This window comes from Anser cygnoides, chromosome 2, assembly GCF_040182565.1.
Source record: "Anser cygnoides isolate HZ-2024a breed goose chromosome 2, Taihu_goose_T2T_genome, whole genome shotgun sequence".
In the NCBI taxonomy this organism is placed as follows: domain Eukaryota; kingdom Metazoa; phylum Chordata; class Aves; order Anseriformes; family Anatidae; genus Anser; species Anser cygnoides.
In genome coordinates this window covers 107293714-107313862 of record NC_089874.1, presented here as the reverse complement: position 1 = coordinate 107313862, position 20149 = coordinate 107293714, and the positions used below count along the sequence as shown (strand labels likewise).

At 47.8% G+C, this 20149-nt stretch overlaps 1 protein-coding gene and 1 long non-coding RNA gene across 4 annotated transcripts in view; one reads left to right on the top strand and one right to left on the bottom strand.

Moving 5' to 3' along the window:
* LDLRAD4 (low density lipoprotein receptor class A domain containing 4) overlaps nucleotides 1-20149 on the top strand; it is a 247183-nt gene that overhangs the window by 206568 nt on the left and 20466 nt on the right. Inside the window, exon 1 of one of the 3 annotated variants that reach the window (XM_066992757.1) lies at nucleotides 17014-17228. The exons of 1 other annotated variant lie outside the window; for it this stretch is intronic. Coding sequence is in view for 1 of the 2 variants with exons in the window: in XM_066992756.1 (XP_066848857.1) it covers nucleotides 17646-17736 (91 nt within the window). In the remaining variant the exon portion in view is untranslated. Of the gene's footprint in view, nucleotides 1-17013; nucleotides 17229-17552; nucleotides 17737-20149 lie in introns of those variants that run through there. One more of the 3 variants, XM_066992756.1, reaches the window with a different exon arrangement.
* LOC136790162 (uncharacterized) lies at nucleotides 1982-14796 on the bottom strand. The gene is made up of 3 exons (XR_010829601.1): nucleotides 14596-14796; nucleotides 14297-14394; nucleotides 1982-2091 (listed from the first exon to the last, which is right to left on the bottom strand). It is a non-coding gene; the product is annotated as an uncharacterized lncRNA (long non-coding RNA).

The window sequence follows — 20149 nt, the reverse complement described above, 5'->3', positions numbered from 1 at the left end:
AAGCTTGCAATTTCTCCACAGCAGCTGAAGTAACCTGGGAAAAGGACAAAGGAACAGTAACATAAGCAAAATCCTGCCGAGATTTCCTAGAGAGGAATTAATGCAGTACAATAACTATTTGCTTCTGCGAGTTTCTAGGGGCAAATTATATTTTTGACCACTCTTCAGTTCTCACGGTAGCTGGAGTACTTTAAAGCCCTGATTCCTGGAACTGTTTAAAAAGGAATGTCAAGTTTCATTAAAAAATTACAACAAAGCATGTTTCTAGCCTTCCTGACTGCGGTCTGAATGTTTATGGTATGGCCTTAGTAAATTCAAATGTTTCTAAACAACACAAAACAATGGAAACGCTGTAGTTTTTTTAGTCACAGGATTAACTTCAAGTGGGCAATACTAGAATTACCAAACCCTCATGATCAGTAGTGCTAAAGGCTCTTGAAGGATTTAATCACCTCAGCATTATGTGCAATTTGAACTAAGTGTGAAGAAAGAGAAGAGCCAGATTATTTCCCTAGTTATTTAGGCACCACTGGTGATATATTTGTGGGCTTGTATATTTAATACAGGCTTTGATGTTTTCCCTTATGCATCTTTTTATTATATAAATAAGGTCCTTGTTTCTTAGTGTTTGTTGTTAGTGTGTGAAAATAGATTCATCTTTTGTTTCACCCTTCCCTAGTGACCTGTTACACTTAGTTATAGGATATGCAGAAAGGAAATAATTAGTCTAACTTTGATCTGCCCTTGAAATTGCATTCTGCTTTTAAAACACTGTAGGAGAGGAACAGTAAGTTTGTTTCTGCTCTCCTCAGCAGCAAAGCACAAAGTGAATCTAGCACGCTAAATTGTTGTCTTACAATAGCCTGAAGAGCCACTTTTTAATGAATGAGCTCTATAGAGAGACTTTTCTTTTCAGTGCAGGGATGCTGCAGATAGGGCGCTTGTGCCAGGAGCTCCTGAGCTATAGAGCCAGAAGAGCCCATTAGGTCATCACTTCCAAGCACCTGCTTTGGTGCATGCTTCATCTCACCTGTTTGCTTTTATATGGTCCGTCACTTTAATTTGTTTTTTGGGTGGTGTTGGTTTTTTCTTTTCTTTTGCACTTTTTCAGATTGAAGCTTAGTTTGGTTTTGATTCATCTCTGCTTCTCTCTATGGATTCCTTTTTTTTTCTTTTCTTTTCTTTTTGGCATTCTGCTTGGCACTGCAGGAGCAAATTATTAAAGATTCCCTGCTTCAAGGAGTTGTGAAAAAAATTGTCAGTAGTTATTTGAAGTTGGGCTGTGAATTTTGCCAACTGTGATGGGAAAACAAGGTGTAGTTTTCTGTTCGTGGTCTGCACAGCCTGGAAGGAAAGGAAAGTCTGGGTGACAGAAAAACATGTAAGCAGCTTCTTGGTGGTTTTCTTTTTTCCAGCTGCTGGTGGTGAAGAGGACTGTTAGGTACTATGACCACAGCATTTGAACTATGTGTCCATCTAGTTCATTTGCTTTTACTCGAGTTTGAACCTTTCAGATTGCATTTTTGTTTTTTAAGCCTTTAATTATTTCCTGGTGTTGTTTTTGAGACACCAAAAATACTCCAGGATTAGTAGTAAACAGCTTTATTTGTGGTAGTATTTAGGCCTTGTTTTCCCTGTTTCTTTTACTGCTCAGAAAAAGAGAGCACAAAGCACCTGGAATGGAGAAAATGCAATGGATGCTCATTTCTCCTATTACCTCCTTTAGTCTGGCTGTGTGTTTCCTGCCTGTGGCTCGGTCAGAGTTTGTCCTAGTACAAGAGCAAGTTGTCTTGGTGATTCACTAGATAGTACCTGATATATGGGAAATAATATTTGCTGTCAAAATCGTAAAAAGGCTTCCTTCAGGGTTTGTTTGGGTTTTTATCGGTTAGGCAGCTGAAGAGCTGAGAGTACCCAGAATTTTGCACAGTGGATGTGAGCATTTTGCTCCTACTGTTCTATAAGCAATTCATCTTTTTTGTCGTAGTTCCAGACCTCAAGACTGTAGATGTAAGGACTGTTTTTTTTTTTTAATTACATGTTGCCCAGGCCATTGGAGCTGTGATTCTTGATTGAAGGATCTCTGTGTTCCTGCAATGCAAACAAATAGTGAGAATGAACTCATTTTACCAATATGTTGTTTAACAAGTGTGGATGAAATGTGAAACCCAGGTCTTTGTAGTTCTTCATAATTAAAGATCATACTGTATACTTTGTATTATTTGTTATTATAATGATTTGGATTATCTACTGGTATCATTTAGTGATGGTTTTCAGTCCAGTTCAAGTGTTTTTGTTCCTGTATCTATTGGCCATGTGTATTTCCAGCAAAAGCCATGTGTTGTGTTGCTTTAAGGTGCTGACACCCCCTGTGCTGTACACCACATCTAATGCAGTAACATATAAAAGTGTCTTCACACACTTCACACTATTATGATGCTAAATTATTTAGGTTTTTGAAAAGGCATTTAGTACTCTGCTGCAAGATGATTCAAATGTGTACAGCAGTGGTAGTTACGATCCAATGTATATTTGTCCTTAAATGCATATAAAAGGTGGAAATGTTAATTTTAGTTTCACTGAATCTACCAGGCTGGAAACTAAATGTAAATCTGAGTGTGTATCTCTCTGTTGTGTTTTGCCTCTAGCAGCTTTTAGAATCACAAATGCACATTTTTAATGACTAAATGTAACATTAACAGCGAGCCATTCTGCCCCAGTTGTTTCATTAGAGAATGGACTTGCTAGAGACTGCTTTTAAAGTAGACATGTATGTCTAATCAAGGTTTAGAAAAACTGAAAAAAGAATATCAAAAAGAATATTAAAAAGCAGAGAGAATAAGATTATTTATTTCTGTGTGAGCTTTTGAGCGGTAGCTGGAAAGTGAAGTAGAAGGAAGAGGTCGTGGTGTATGGCTACGTGAAATGCACTTTTCTCCAGAAACTTTTCATTCACTCCTACCACAGATGCACATGAGGGTGCATTGCCCCTGCAGCTGGGATCCAGTGGTGATGTTGCAACAGATAACTGAACACATTCTCCATGGTTTTGTTTGAAAATCACTGACAGAGATGGAAGCCTATAAAGGGTAAAGGCGGACCTTCAGTTTGTATGTTTTTTTCCCAGTTTTTAGGTAAAACTCTTCTGCATTTTATGAAATGAACAGTGAAACTAAAACGTTTTGAAAAGCTGCCATAGCCTTTCTCTCGTTTTTGCATTTCTGGCATCAATGCTCCTTAAGCACAAGCGCTGCTCTGCTCCATGCCCAGGGTGGAGAGGATGGCCATCGTAGCCCTGCTGCCCCGTGCTCCTCGGTCACAGCTGTGATGTGTAGAGGACCTGTGCCTGGGTGCTGGGACCTGCCTTTGGCTGAGGTGTCCAGGGGGTGAGCAGCTTGCCCTCAGTGGTCAGTGGGGACGTGGTGATCCAGCCACCCACCACAACACCTCCCAGTACATTGAGGCTGCTGGGATGACCCTGTCTATAGCTCAGGGCAGTTCCTGTATGACATCTTTCTGTGTGAGGAGCAACTCAGCTGGACTCATGTCCAGTTGAACACAGTTTGACTGGTTTATAAAGAGAAATGGAGATGGGCCAGGGTCCAGCTCCAGGTAGGTCTGGAGGGCAAGACGTATGAGGAGCGGCTGAGGTCCCTTGGTTTGCTCAGCCCCGAGCAGAGCAGGCAGAGGGGAGGCCTCATGGCGGCCTGCAGCTCCCTCACGAGGGGAGCGGAGGGGCAGGCGCTGAGCTCTGCTCTCTGGGGACAGCAACAGGACCCGAGGGGACGGCATGGGGCTGGGACAGGGGAGGGTCAGGCTGGGTGTTAGGGAAAGGCTCTGCACCCAGAGGGTGGTCGGGCACTGGGACAGGCTCCCCAGGGCAGTGGTCATGGCACTGGGCCTGCCGGAGTTGATGAAGAGTTTGGACAGCACTCTGAGACACACGGTCTGATTTTTGGGTGGTCCTGCGTGCAGCCAGGAGGTGGACTCAATGGTCCTTAAAGGAGGCTATAGCGAGGAGGGGATTGGGTTCTTCTCCCAAGCACCAAGTGATAAGATGAAGGGAAATGGCCTCAAGTTGCACCAGGGGAGGTTTAGGTTGGATATTACGAGAAATTTCATCACTGAAAGGGTCATGTGGCATTGCAATAGGCTTTCGAGGGAAGTGGTTGAGTCACCATCCCTGGAAGTCTTCAAGAAACATGTAGATGTAGAACTTAGTAGCATGGTTTAGTGGTGGACTTGTCAGTACTAGGTTAAAGGCTGGACTAGATGATCTTACAGGTCTTTTCCAACCTGAACGATTCTATGATCCTTGTGGGTCCCTTCCAACTCGGGATCTTCTATGATTCTGTGGGCCAACTACAAGACCGTACATGGCACCAGTTCCTGGCTGCTTCCTGTTCCCTTTTCTTTCCCAGCAACATGAAACAGATCATTTTAAATTCAGTGGTTTCTGCTACCTCCTAATTCCCTGCATGATTTAAAAAACAAACAATCAAGGTTCATGTGAGAAAAGTCAAGGGAAATTCTCCACAGCCCCAAGGAGGGGTGTGATTTAGCACGCCGTGCAGCGGCTGGTGGGGAGGTGAAGCACGAGGCACCTTGTGCCCTGTCCCCCGTGTGCCAGCAGGTTGGGGAGGCATTGCCCGGCACGGCCTCCTGCCAGCCCCCGTGAAGGCAGCTGTACGTGGAGGCAGGGTCGGTCCCTATGATGTATGCTGTCACCAAGATAAAGGCGGCCTCGAACACCCTCGAGGTTGCCAGGCCTAAAAATATACACAGGCGAGGCTTTGTTTTCCGTGAGGGCTCATGTGCCTCACACGTGTTCCCCAGCTGGGCTCTGCTGCGGGCACAGCGAGTGCTGACGCCCGGGAGCACGTGGCTGGCTGAGGACAGGCCTCCTGTGACCGTCTGCGTGTCACCTTGCCACGGGACGGGGACACTGTGGGCCCACACACTGGGCATGGCTGGCAGCGGCCACGGCTGGTCAGGAGGGACAGAGCTGTGATAGGTGGCACGTGAGGTGTTATAAGCGCAGACTTTACACCAGGAGTCCGTTTACGCTGCTGAATTTACCCTTTCTGGGCCATTTTGGGCGTCCCGATGTTAGAAGCTTACGGGGGGGTTGCACTTCTGTGGAAATATGTTTTGGTTCTCGCATGAGGGTATTAAAATCGAGTGTGAGGGTATTAAAATTGAGTAGTGCCGCTGTACAGTCGCTACTGTTTGAGATGGTGTATCTGCTAAGCAGACACGCTGTTAAATCGTGCTTACTCTGTGAGCTTGGAGACGGGCTGTCTTGATTTTGTCCAGAACCCCTTAGCACCGTGGTGTCCGCGTCGAGCAGCACAAAAGCCTGTGTAGCTGGGGAGGGGGAGCGCTCATGTAAGCCAGGCTGTGACCGTGCTTTTGACTTTCCTGGTGGCTGCTGTGCCAAAACACGCCACGAAGGTAGAATTTGGTTTTTCATTTTGCTCCTCCCTGCCTGCCCGTCTGTTTCCTGCAGCCGCTCAGGGAAGGCAGCGGTTTTACAGCCCCCCCCCCCCACCTTCAATCCTCTTTGACTGGACTGCAATTTTAGCCCAGTGGTACCTACATTACGGGGAGGGAGCAGCACCGAGCGTAATGCCGCACTAAGGGTTTTACATTTGTCTTCTGGCTTGCTGCATCGTCAGGATAAGTCATAACGGTTTCTCCAAATCCCTGTGAGTTTTTTGTGTTTTTTTTCTTTTCTTTTTTTTTTTTTTTTCTTCGAAATGAAGTGATTAGCTTCTGCCGTAAACTTCCCCTTGTCTCGGGCATCCAAGCCTTGTGCTGAGCTTGACAGCATTCAAGATCTCCTGCCCACATAGACTATTAGGTTCTGCTTATCCTTCGTTTCCACTGCCTGGTGAAATATTAGATAACGGGGAAGGAGCTTATCTTACATGCGTCTGAACTGACAAATATGGCAGCCTTTCAGTAAAAAGGCTAATGCAGACGAGGCCTTTTTCCTGGCTAGAATAAGAATGAGGCTGGTACTTGTCTTCTGCCATTGACAATGGTCAGATGCGTGCAGCGTGATTTCCATAGCATCCAGACAGTCAGAGTACCTAATATCTACCTGTCTAGTCAATACATCAGCTTTGCTAGAGCGGAGAGCTGAAGTTTGTCATTGAGGCTCGTTTCTAATGCATCACGAATGGATCTTCCGCCGGTACTCCAGGGTAAACATTGTAAGCTGTGCAAATGTATTTACCAGCAATGACAAATAACTGTGTCAGTCACTTTTGTTTTGTTCCCTAAATAAGACGTTCTCTATAAATGCCCTTATGGATTTAATTTTTGCAGTTTTAAGCAGGAGGAGGAGGGAAGGGGAGGATTTCTTACTGTTTGAACAATACTGCTAGGTTCACTTTAATGTTTATTTCCCTCTGTGTTTCGGCACATGAAAAATCAGTGTAATAATCTTCAGAGGGACCCATTTCAGGATTTAACAACTGGAGGGCAGCAGCTGGGAAACTGTCCCAATGGCAGCATCGAGTGGAATTTGTTTTAAAAAGCAGGGCTGAACGACAAATCCATATTGTGGTGGTGCTACCTGGAGGGGGAAGAGGAGAGGGAAGGAGACGGCTGCTCTGCCTGCACAGCAGTGAGCGAGCCCTGCTGCTTGGAAGTTTTTTGGATCGTCTCAGGCACGGAGTCATGCTTGAAGTTTAGCACTTCCATTTTGAGCACGAATACTCACCATTATAATGTGGTGTAGCTCTGCCTTACATTCACGCAGATATTTTGGGAAATTGTTTTCCCAGCCATAAATCCTAAACTGTACGTTTGCTATGGGATTCTCAGCCACCAGCTAAAAATCTGAATGTCTGACAGCCCATAAAGCTGGGGATCTGGTGGGAGAAACTGGTAGCCTTTTTAGAAATGAAGGAATAGAAATTAATGCCTGGCTTGCCTGCAGTACAGCAAAATAGAAATGCGCTCTGAGGAATGGAGGAAGTGGAAAGAGTTGTTAGTTGGGCAAGCCAGACGCACCTAGACAGCATCCTGAGCCGCTGCCAACCCACACTGGGTTTTTGGACCTTTTCCAGGCTTTGTTCCTGAAAATAAATTGTTCAAGATGGGAAACTTTGAAGATTGCATTGACCAGTGAGCCGTGTGGGTGTGTGACTGTTAGGGGAGAGAACCTGGGCTTTGGATCAAGCAACGAGGCTCATGGAGAAAAAGAAGTGATTAAAGTTTAGTCTGTGTTTTGGTTGTTTGCAGAAGGTGGTCTGCGCTTTTTTTGTTTGTTTGTTTCTTCCTTATAAATGGGATTAATACTGTCTCTGGAAATCGAGTAAGGGCTGTCAATTGGATTATTCAGTTTAGCTATTGACTTGCTGTGTAGCTGCTGTTCGGTTTCCTTCCATATAAAATGATTGCCTCTCTATCTACTTCGCAGGGGTAGCATTTGAAGAAATTAAGTAACGTCACTAAACCATTCTGAATATGTAAAACAATGGATATATGCTAACTATTATGTTATTTACTTAATGCTTTGATAGCCATGTTGCAAAACAAATGAGGAGGTGGGGATATCTTTTGGAACAGAATATACTGCAGTGCCTGCCTTGATCTGCATTAGACATCTGCACTGTGAAGTACAAGTGATGCTGAAAGATGCACTGAGAAAACAAATGGGTTACAGTACTGTCGTGTTAGAAATGGCAAAACGTGTAAGCAATAGAGAAACTAAAACCACTTCGTTATAGGCAGAATTATAAAGTATTAACTGAAGAAATACAGCAGAAAAGGTAAAATATGAACATTTTGGAAACTGGGAAGGATAGTTCTTTACGTGATGTAAAGTCACACTTAAAAAAAAAGAACTTTTTTTTTTTTTTTAAGCAGAAAACAGACCCTCAAAGTTCTGAGATTTAACACTTGGAACCACAACTCTTGACTCTAAAAGTGAAAAACAAAACAAAGCAAAACACCTTCCCGAATTTTTTGGAGGTATTCAGGCTGAAGTTGGCTTTGAGGAAGACACCTACAATGAACAAAAAGTTACAGTCTGTGCTCTGAGAGCAGGAAATATGAGAGGACACAAAGGAAAAATGCCCCAGCCCTTTTGCATTCAAAATGTCTAAGCAGTCTGCCCAAACAAGGATAGATCCAGGCTGAGAGCCAGTTTGGGCTGAGTGACAGATTCATGCTCCTCATATGCACGGTCTTGGCTGGAGCAATTCCCTTCTCACCGTCTTCTGTGTGTAAAACAGAAACTACACATATCGACAGCAAGGTGAAGGTATTTGATGTGGCTTAAAAAAAAAAAAACACAGGATGAGCGCAGTAATGGGTGTGCCTTTTCTAATTAATTTAGCAAAACTGCGCTAATACAATGACATGCAGTTTCCAAGTCGGGAAATCTGGCCGCTGAGGCACCAGCAGCAGCTCAGCCTTGCTGTGCTTGCTCAGCACTGGATGGCAACAGCTCTCCACCTTCGCCTACCAGCCAGCGGGGACGCTCTGGGCTTTCTCCTGCAAGGACATTTTGTGACCCGATGGCAGCGAGGGGAGCAGGTCCCCCAGAACAGAGGTGGACCAGGGAGCTCTTGCTGTGTGGTGTGAACTTTGTGGCGTGGATAATTACAAGTTTGCGCCACGTTTGGTCGAGACCACATCAACAGGAGAATTGGCTCCTGTGCCGTACTGATGCTTCAGGACGTGGTTTCTCTTGAGCGTGCACCAATATGTCAAACAGAGGACGTTAACGTCATTGTGCTAAAATCTTGTTCTTTGCTCTTCTGATCAGGAGGCACATTTCCATTTCTTTATTTAATCTCCCAGGTCTGATTTCAAAACAGGTACATGGGTGAAATCCTGGTTGAGAAGCTGCTCACCTGTGGGTGACGGAGGCTCAGCACCTTCTGGGATGTTGTGTGCTGCACGGGGACAACTCCTCACGCTGAGCTGCTCACCCAGAAGCAGGGATAACTCTCTGCTTTAGGCCCAGAAGATACTGCCCAGAGTGAGAAAGTGCCACAGCTTCCGTGGCACAGGACGTATGGGGAGGTACCAGCTGCCCTGCCCGAGGGAAGGAGCGGCGTGGCTGGGTCTTTGCCACAGCAAGTTTGCACGTGTCGTCCTCGAGGTCTGGTGTGCTCAGGCAATGCAGGCGGGCGCGGGGGTGTGCACCTATCGTAATATTTATGACCTATACAAGCAGGTGTTCAGTGAAGTCTGGTGTGCAGGGAGGACGAGACGCTGCGTGCAGGTGGCCAGAGCGTGCTTCAGATCCCGGACACGTCCCAGATCCCGCACACGCCACGTGTACACCGTGCTCATGAAGCACCACACAGCCTCCCCGGTCGTCTGTCTGGGACTTGTGAATGGCCAAAAGCCTGCTCGGAGCTATTATGCAGATGAGGATGCCGGGCGTCCTGAAATCCCGGACAAATCCCCTTAGTGCTTTTGGTAAATCTGCAACTGGGATTTGCTGTTGTGACAGCACATCCTAAGTGTGGTAAAAATAGCCTGTCTCCCGGCGGGTAAAGCTGCCCCTCATTCCCCAGCTAATGGGTGAGCAGCCAAGGCTGCCTGCAGATTGTTGCACAAACGCGCGAAGCGGGTCTTGGTGGCAGGGCATCACACGTGAAAGCCGTGCTTTGGTTTTTAACTAAAAAAATACGATCTTGTCAAACGCGAAGCATTAGTCCTTTTGCAGCCCCCGTCGGGTCATGGGTGGACGTGAGCACGGGTCAACGTGCTTCGTACTCCTTTGCCACTGTCTGTGCGTGCGTGTGGATGCATGATCTTACGCGACACATTGCATTTTTTCTGTGACCCTGAAAACAGGTATTTTGCTCAACAAAGAAATTCATACAGAAGGTTGTGTCCCACCCAAAGGGGGTGTAACAGTATCCCGTTAGTGGACTACACCAAAAGGCTGCTGGTGAATCACTGCAGTGTCAGATGTACGGCCGTACCGAGTGGGAGCATGCGATGAAGTAGTTTGAAACGCAGCCTGCCGTCCAAAAATACCAGCCAACCGACTGTAAGATGCATTAGCTGTCAGCTCCCAGTGTGTCTGATGAGATTTCAAGCAAATTCTGCTTTTTGCTGTCGCACACAGAAAAACACCATTGCAGCTGTCTGGGGCCTGCCTTTTTCTCATTGGCGAAGGGCACCTGCCCGTTTGCTGCTGGACAGGCACGGACAACGCACCTTTGTGATTCAGGAGCTTCCGTGTCGTCGTCGGAAGTGGCCGAGCAGCCCAAATTTCACACGGCACCGGCGTCAAGACGGTGTGTGGTGGCTGGACTCGGTGAGGTCGTGCTCAGTGGCAGTGCTGCACGGGCGCAGAGAGGGGCAGGGCACAGGCGCCGAGGCGCGAGATGCCGCTGACTCCTCCGAAAACGGGCTGCTGTCACGGCCCTGGGTGGGACTGCCTTCATTTTGTGTGAAGGAGATGTGGATTCCAGTTTTCTATCACGTTTCTAGGGTGCTGTCCATCAAGTGATGTTAGGAAATCGTTTTTTTTAGAAGCTACACCAGTTTTGACATGCTGCTTTAATATTTTTCTGGCTGCAATAGGGCAAGACATAGAAATCCAATGCTGTCATCACACAGAGCTGTGAAGCATTCTCTCTCTCTCTCTCTCTTTTTTTTTTTTTTTTTTGCTTTCTCTCTCTTGTACTGTGTCATATGGAAACCAGATCAAGATTATGAAATTATTGCCCACAAACTGTGATCTTTTTTCTCTTTTGTGGTGGGAACTGACAAGTCAGTGACGGCTTAGTGCTGTTGGTACTAGCTGTTCATGCTGCACGCATTTGTATGTATTGGGAAGTGCCGAACTTGGCGTGCTTTTTGCTTGGCACGCAGGCTGGTGAAACGTCAGATTTTTAATCGTGATAAAGTTCACGAAAGAAGAAATTATGGCAGATGTTTCCTTTTGTCGGAGCTGAACTGAATCATTAAAATGTGCTATGATGTACTATGAACGAGTCAGTGTAAACACCATCCCCGCGAACATGTCAGAAGGCTGAAGAATGTGGACCATTCATGGTAATGTTAAAAACCATGTGGTCTGCATGCTGTATTACCAAGCTTTTCTCTTTAAACGCAGAGCATGAATCTTATGAATTTTTATTGCCTTTACACAAAATGAAACACTCTGCTTCGGTAAAAATAGCCTGGTAGCTTCTGCCGCCCGGTTGTCATTTCGCTGGTTGTTTACCCAAAGGTGTACTGCTCAGAGGCAGCAGTGAGGAACGCGATTCCCACCGGGCGTGGAGCTCGCTCTCCTCATTCCCCCTTTTCTCTGAGATGTTGTGTTGGGAAGCGCTGCTGTTTGCTGAGGAACGCCTGTGATGGCACGTTAAAACACACAACCGAGAGCAGCGATCACACGCGGATACTTCCCAGTATCCTTCCACTTCACATTTGTGGCTGCTGCCAAGTGGTTATGGAAAACCTGCAGGAAGCATCCCGAGACCGCGGGATTCTCTGTGGACTTTCTCTCCGTCTCCGGCCTCACATCTCCTATGTGAGGATTACCGTCTGCACTCGCTCAGGCCATTAGTCAGAAGAGAAGTGCGCTATGAGGAGCTTCCTGATGCTTCCCCATGAGCTGAATAGATAATACCCGCAGTTGTTCTCACTTTTGCTGGCCTGAGAAGACTTGACTGGATCTGGTTCTTACTCCAAGTGTTGTCAGTTCTCAAGACTGTACTGCAAACTGGGTGGCTTCTTGAAAGCTGCTGGAATTGAGGGAGTTCACAAATATCTGCGTGTTGACTCAGAGGTCAAAGAAATGCTGTAAAGATAGGATCTAAGTCTATCCCAATGTTGTTTTATATTCCTCTTCTGATTTGAAGGGACTTGACTAACAGTTTTGGGGTGCTGGTGGTTGGGAATAAGACACTCAGTTATATCATAAGGTGGGCGATAAGCCATAGCAAATCCCAATCATTGTGCATGCTAAAAATCTCAGTCCCCATCCTCTTTTGGGGTGCATTGCAAGTGAAGTGAACGTGTTTTGCAGACCAATTTGAATACTCTTAAACTGTGACCCCTTCTCCAGATCAATTATATTGATTTACTAGCGAAAAATGTGTCTGGGTGCATGGACATAAATGAACTGTATACAAACAATGTATTTTCATTTAAGCCAGAAGTAATGCACTTAGTAAAACAGTCATACAGGTTTCAGTGGTAACAGTTGTTAATGGCAAAGCATCTATGGTTATTGCACCATGGAAATTGGTGGATATGCAGTATGCTTTTTTTAATTTGCTTAAGTTTTTACACCTCTCTTGCACCATAGGACCTTAATCCATCATGAAACCTCATTAGAAGCTGCGCCACTGTATCCCGAGGCAGATGCGAAATCTGTGTGAGTCACTGATTTGCGATCACGCTGAAGGAAACTGAGTCTACAATACTTAGGAAAGAAGCTGCCCGTTTGGGATTCATTTGTGCAGCTCCTTTTGTATAAATCATTAGTGCTATAAACTATCCATTATTGTTAGAAGAAGAAATTTAACAACGCAAATAAAACAAAATACTGTGGCAGAGCAATTTTATGCTCGATTGTAATGTTTAATGGCCTGTTCTCATAAAGAGATTTTCCCATCCTTCAGACCTATCATGTGTGTGACTCACTTGATTTCTGATGGTCTGAACATCCCCAATTTTATTCCTGGAGTTGTTTTCTCTGCAGCAAAATCTGTAAACGTGCTGCCGCATGGGGTTATCCAGGGTTAATTTCCCTTATGATTACACATCCAGACAGCATGTATGCAAATGCTGCAAGACAAACGATGACAAAACCATAGGATGAAAGTGTAAGAAGAAAATTACTTGATTTTGCTCATAGACCCATTTTTCAGTATCCAATGTATTTCCCTTACTCACTTTTAAATGTTTATACTAGCTTGTATCGGCATTGTGGGCTTTTCAAAACAGTTTCTGGCATCACTGACCTCAATTAGTGCATTATATTGCTTCTTTTTCTCCCCCAAATTTCTTTGGATACCACTTTTCCAGGTTCCTGTCTTCATTGTTGCTTTCAGGCGCTAGACTGCAACATCAGTGAGGCATAGTTTCATCTCTCTAAACCATCTGATTATATTAATGCCAGAAATAAAATAGAGCTCATCATATTCAACTTGTATTTTCTGCACTTTGTTGTTATCCTGGTTCAGTTTTCCCTTCTTGTCTCGGTTCTATGTCTTGCCCTTACTTGTGTTTGTTTTTTTTTTTTAAACCCAAAGTTTCTGGGTTTTCTTGTGATCTGAACGGGTTTCTGCACCATACAGCTTCTTGAAGTCTGTCCCTACACCTTAGAAAGCACTGAAATATCTTGATAGCCTGTTAATCTGAAGCCAAGTGCCCATTGTTTTCTTTTCCTGGCTGGCAGGGAGTATGTTGGCAATCGAGATTTATGAACTGAATAATCCACCTGGCAGGAGACTCTCTGTAACCCCGAGAAGCAGGCTTTCCTGGAAGAATGAACGCTCCTTTTCTGTGTGTAAAATACTGCTAATAGCTTATTTAGCAACCTATATTTCTACAACAGGGCTTTCAGTTTTGTGCTGGAGGTGGATTCTTGCATATGCATGGATTCTAGCACCCATGCTAATTCTGTCTCTCGTTTAACTTTCATCTGTTCCTATGGTAAGATAATGCATGATGTGATCTCTCAGCTTTTTAATGTGGTCCTTAGTGCATCTCCTCTAGCTCCTGTTTGAATGGGCTAAAATATATATATATATAAAATGAAGGAGGATTTTTCCCTGTACTTGCTGAAAATTGTTTGGAAACAGCCATTGGGACTCAGAAGAGCTCGGTACACATACTTCATTGCAGTTGCTGTTGGGATAACTTTGAATAACCGTAGAATTAAAACAAAAACATTGTGATCCTTTCTTGCCTTAATTTACTGTTTTCTCTTACCTAAACGGCTCATTTCTACAACCAGTGGTTAGATTAGAGCTCAAAATAAGCCAAAAGCTATGAAATACGATAAAAATGAAGGACTGAAGGGGTTGTGGTGTTTTCAACATGGCTGATTTGGTTCCCAAGTTTTTAATAGAGCTAACTGGAGGACTGAGTAGTCAATGATTAAAAGAAGTGGAAGTTGCTGTATAGCAGTGTTCAACGTAACGGGTACCTGCCTGGAAATCTGGGTCTCGGCCACCTGTTTTCTTTGTCCCTTGTAGGGCTGTTTCCATGGTCTGAGCAGCCTGTGCTGATCATAAACCCTGTGCCCAGAGTTTCCCATTCCTTGTGCATCAGGAATTGCTAGGAAATCCCGTACCTGTTTTCCAGCAGTGGCATGGGAGCATCGAAGGTACCAGCAGCGCGGTCTCCAGGCTAAACAGGGCCAGGGTGTGATCAGCACGGCAGCATTTAACCCTGCTGGAGGAGACGGTTGTAAATTACCTGTGCGAGGACGGGTAGACCTGCAGTGGGGATAGCTCACGAGTAGATGGTGTCACTCGCCAGTGTAAACAAAGTGGGGATAGTCAGGGCTGAAATGTGATTACTTTTCAAACAGCATGTTATAATTCTGTGTCCCGGACTGAACCCTGCGTCCAGCACAGGAAAACAACCTACCGGATGCGTGGCCAGCACATGGAGCATGTGGGCTGTGTGGCTAGCTGTGCGCATCAAGGACTGCTGGGTTTTTCTAGGAAACAAGATTTGGAGGCAGATCTTTAACTGAGGATTGCAAAGGGTGATTAAAAAAAAAAAAAATCAATTTCACAATCCTTCCTATTAATGCAGAGTAAAGAACAGCTTTAACAGCAAGTTAATTCAGAGGCCTTCAACACTCTCCTCTTCTGCGTTAAATCCCTCCCCAAAACTTGTTTCTTTTCGCTTGCGTCACTAATCTCCACGCTGCTCCCATCTGTTTGGTTCCTTGCACCTAATCACATTAAACACGACATAATATATCTAGGTGTGCATGTGCGGGCATGTAAGTTACCTGAATTCACCGCAAATGGGAAAGGCACTTTTACTTTTCCTGGTGTGGTGTCATTCCTCAGAAACTTTTTCCGACAAACTTAACCTGTAAACGGCAGATTTAACCAAAAGGGTGAAAATTTACCCCAGGAGGTGGCATCTTGAGAGCTGGGGGCACGGGAAGTCATTGTGCACGTCTGCGGTTGCTTGAAGCCAGCCCAGGCGCAAGCCCCCACCAGAAGGGCTCTGCTGGTCTCCCGCTCTGTCCCACCACGACTGTTTCCCACCTCCCTTTTCCGTGCGCTCACCCAGCGAGCAGCAAGCCATTCGATTTCAGATCAGAGCTGATCCACTCGTCTGTGGCCAGCCCCACACCACCCAGATTCCCCAGGGGGGTGACCTACACAGGCTAGCAGCGAGCAGGGGGAAGCACCCCCGTATTTTCCAGTTTCAAAGCCATGTTTTTTCTCTTACTCTTCACCGGCTTTGTACCTTTTGGTATAGTCGTTAATGTCTGCAGAGTAGCAGAGGAAAAAAAAAAGGGTAAATAGTGTAAATGGGAAAGTCATGTTGCGAAACGGTGTCTGCCCAGTTTTGGTCACTGAAGATTGACTGTGTTTTCTTCTGTTTCAGAGATTACCATCTCTGCTATTAGTAAAATAAAAAAGCAGGTCTGGGTCCTGTGGCTTCCAGAATGAGTTTTTTGTTTCCACAGTCAAGACCGAGGAGATAGGAGGCAGAACAGCAATTATAGGCTTGATAAAATTTCACCTAAAACTTACCCAGTTTAACCAGCCCTCGGCTTTATCATTAATATGCTAGACTTGTAATGGTTTGGGGAGGAGCGCTGCAACTCGGTACGCCGCAGCCTGCTTGGGGAGCTTCAGCCCTTTCTTTCTCCAGCGTGGCCGTGCTAGTTTTAGGTCCGGGTGAAACCTCTGCGATAAGGCAGGCAATCCGAGAAGGAAGCAGGTCCCCATGGACCTGCTTTGATGGGAGATCTGGCACTTGTTGCCCCGTTGTTCAGCTCCTACAGGGCTTGAAACTTGAAACTTGATGATAAATTCTTAACAAATAGGTCAGGAGCCAAACATTGCTCTGAGGATGCTTAGCACTTGCTTAGCACTTGCTTGGCCTATGGATACAGCAGTCTGTAGCCAGTTTTCAGTCACTCTGCCTGCACCGGTGCAACAATATCTTATTAAACAGATGTTGGCAGGTAGGAAAGGAGTGGGTTATGCAGCGTGCCTGTCTCTCTACATGGAGAACTTGCCAAAGCAGTTGTTCTGTGCTGTGGGTTAATGCCCTTCAAGAACTGAGAAGACTCTAAACATCCAAGCGGGATCACTTCTCTGAGGCCCTCTCTCCTGGCTTTTTCTCCTTGACTTTGAGTCAAGGGGTTGTCTTTTTGAGACTGGTCCATGGGGTTGGTCTGCAGATGTGAGGTGTGTGGGGAGCAGTGGCTATGGCCCGATGGTCTGAGTGTTCGCTGGGTGCTTGGCCATCTCCATGATCTGGAGAAATAACGAGGACCTCGGAGGAAGGCTGGCCCTGCGGGTTAAGCAGGTATGGGAGGAAACCCGTGAGGTGGAGGGCGTTGGGTGATCCCTGCGCTTGCTCTGGGGAGCGGGTGCTCCTGGGCTCTGCGCTGCTCCTGCACCCGGCGCGGCCAGAGGCACCCGTAAGTCCCGGCCACCGCACTGCTCTGTGGCTGCCCCCGGGCCTGGGGACTGCTCTGCCCGAAAACCAGCCAGAAAAAGCGGCTCCTTGGCCGGGCCGGGGCAGGCAGAGGGGTTAAAGGGAAGCCAGCCGCTGGGAGTTTTGCCAAGGACGCGCATGAAACCGGAGCCCGAAATCCCTGGCGTTTTTTCTTTCCCCTCCCCCTCTTTTTTTTTTTTTTTTTTACAAACTTCCCCCGGGGGGGAGCAGCCCGGCGGGGCAGCGGGGGCAGCGCCCTGCCTGAGGGGGCGGCCTGAGGGGGCGGCCACCATTTTGGGGCGAGCGGCCGCCGCCGCCCCGCCTCCCGCCGTGCCCGCGCCGTGCCCACCGCCCCCCTCCCCTCCCGTCCCCTCCCCTCCCCTCCGGCCGCGGCTCCCCGCGGGCTCCCCCAGGCGAGCGGCGCCGGGGCCGCCGGCAGGGCGGGGGCGGGAGGAGAGGAGGAGGAGGAGGAGGAGGAGGAGGAGGAGGAGGAGGAGGGAGCGGAGCCGGCGGGAGGAGGAAGAGGAGGAGGAAGGCGAGGAGGCTCCGCCGGGCGGCCGCGGCTTAAAGAGCGGAGCGGCGCGGTAAGCTGCCCGACCCTCCGCGCCTGCCCCTCGCTCGCTCACGCTGCCCGCGGGTCTCGCGTGGGGGTGGCTGGCTGGCTGGGTGGGGGGGTGTGTGGATGGGGGCGGCGGCGATGGACCTTATTTTTGCTCCCCGTCGTTTCTAATTATTATTTTTATTTTCCCCAATTACCCCCGTGCGGACAAAGCCCGCTCACACCAGGTTAGGCGCGACCCGAGGGCAGCGGGGGCTCCCCCCCCCCCCCCCCCCCCAGCTCCCCGCCGCCCCATGGCAGCCGGCGGCCGGTAACCGGCGCCGGGCCCCGCCGCTGCCCTGGGCCGGGAGAGGCGGCGGCGGCGGCGGCAGGGCCGGGCTGAGGCACGGAGCGGCCCCCGCACGGCTCCCCCCGGCCGCATGGAGCCCGGGGCGGGCGGGTGATGCGGGGCCCGGCCGGGAGCATGGCCGCCGAGCGGCTTAACGGCACGGCGGGGAAGGATGCCCGGCTCAGGGAGCTGGTGGCGGACGGAGGTACCCCCGGTCGTGCTCGGTTGGCGGCTGCGGGGGTGTGGGGGGTCGGTTTGGGGGCGCAGAGCCCCCCCGGGGCTCGCCGTGGGGCAGGCGGGGGGGGGCTGCGGGTGGCGTTGCGGAGCTCCTCGTCCCCTCGCGTGGGGGTGCTGATAGGACAGCGCGGGCATATCTATAGCGTAACAAGCCGTTTCCCCGCTTTCTTTTTGCCTTACTTTCCCTGGAAGGCGTTTTCATTAACTCTGCCCTTGCCTCTTTCGTGCTGTGCGTCTGTGAGGAAAAATCCCCCCCCCCCCGGAAAAGAAACCTGGCGTAAATGCCACAGCCTGCATGCAGCAGGCACCGGGAGGTAAAGCTGGCTCGTTGCCCCAACCCCCTGGCCTCCCCCTGCTTTCTCCCCAGCTTTATTTATGGAAAAAGCCCTTATTAGGAAAAATACGTTTCTGGAAGGTAGCGCCGGGGCTGGGAGGGCTGTTATACACGGCACACGTGCGGCAGGGGGGGCGAGGGACCCAAGTGACTAAGTGTGTGTCAGCAGCCGTCAGAAGCTGTTCCCATTGCCTTGAGCGGTGCCAGCAAACAGAGACGGCTTCTGTTCGTGTCTTTTGCTCTTTCTCTTCTCCTAATAATAACCTAGTGACTAGGGGGAGGACCGGGCTGGAGGAAGAAGAGGGTGAATGTCGTCTTCCCCTCCTCCTGAACATCAGCAGGATGCTTTGTGGCGTTTTCGTGCTTGCAGTGCAGCACTGAACTTGGAAAATCCTCCTGCGATTCCAATATACGTTCGCATTTTAGCCCAGCGTCTCCAAGTGATTCCTCCCCTCGCCGGAGGGAAACGCTGACAGCCCTGAGCCCCGATTTCCAAAGGAGAGGTGCTGTCCCCCACCGCCGAAACGCTGGGACCTCGATAAATTTAGAAGACTCTGCCCTTGGCAGATACAGAAGCAACATGTCATTCCAGTGATCTTTGCATTCTAGGAAAGCCTAAATCAACATTGCTCGCTTTGCATGTTGCCCTTTAGCAACACTCTCTCAACTTCCAGTCTGAAGTATTGCGTGGACCCAAGCCGGGAAAAAAGGGGTTTGGGGTACAGAAGCTTTTTGGTACTGAGTAGCCTGAGAATCTGAATTGCAGCAGTTGTCGGCTGTGGCAAGCCTGTATTCTGTGCTTTTTGAGCCAGGAAAAATTGATTTTGTAGTTCAACACTGTTTTGGGGGGTTGCTTTTGATTGATTCTCGTGCTTCCTGCCTTTGGATCTCTTGGTGGTGACATCTTAAGTGACTCAGGGAAAAAAAAGTGGCCGTTGCTGATATGGGGCCGATGGCAAAAGCAGAGCAAAGTGCTGACTAAGGAAATATCTGTAAGTGGTGGTGGTCACAGTGTTTGAAAGGAGTCCGAGAATAACGAAACCGCCTTGGGGTTTCCTTTGGCTCCGCCACAGGTGGTTTTGCATTTTGTGCGTGAAGGACATTTTTCTAGCTCGGCTTCATAGTTGTGTTTGCGTAAGCTTCAGCTACTGGTATTGCACAGGAGGGTGAGGATGACTACAAATGAAGGAGATAAGAGAGAACAAGCTGGTTTCCCTGATGTTTGCTTTGGCTTTATTCTTTTTTTTTTTTTTCTCTGGTATTTTTCTTTTCTTGTTGGCTTTTGAGAGGAAGGAATTTGATATCGGTTCCCTCAAATTCATGTTTTGGTGCCCAAAAGTAGGGTCGTTTTTGCAAAGTGCTGAGAACTGAGCAACTCCTGCTGCTGCTTTTGCTTCTTACCTGCGTGACAACCGGAGACCTCCTCCCATTGACTGGAGTTGTCTCTCAAGATGAGAGCATCCCCGTCGAGCAGCGCAGTTTCCATAGAAATATCTATGACTGTAACTTCCAAAGGGCAATTTCTTCCCTTACGTTGCTCATCCATGCTGCTCCAGTAGAGCTGGAAGGGTGCAAGAGTGGCTGCGAGCGACTCATTTCTAAATATACCCAGTATTTGTGCATGGGGGGGACTTTTGATAAGGTGATGGGCTCTGACGGCGCTAATTGTAATCGTATCTCTTGCGACAGCTAAGACCCTGGTTTCTTTTTAGCCATGGTGGAACATGTCTTGGTTTTGAGTACCAGAACTCTTTTTTTAGACACTTAGCTGAATGGGAGTGTCCTAGAAAAGTTAATTTTACTCTAGTTGGAGAGAAGTAAGTAATTAAAGAAGGCACTTGGTGTAGGTCCAAAAGGAGAAAAAGGCTGTTTGCAGCTTGACTTAGGTCTTCACACGATTTAGCTGATAAAAATTAAGAAAAGTTTTCCCTGCTGTAGTCTTCTTGATCTTTTTTTGTTTTGTTGTTTGAGTCCAGTAGCAGAATAGCAATCACTGAAGCACTAGATACAGCGTCCCGAGTCCTCTCTCAGTGACTTCTGCTTTGAA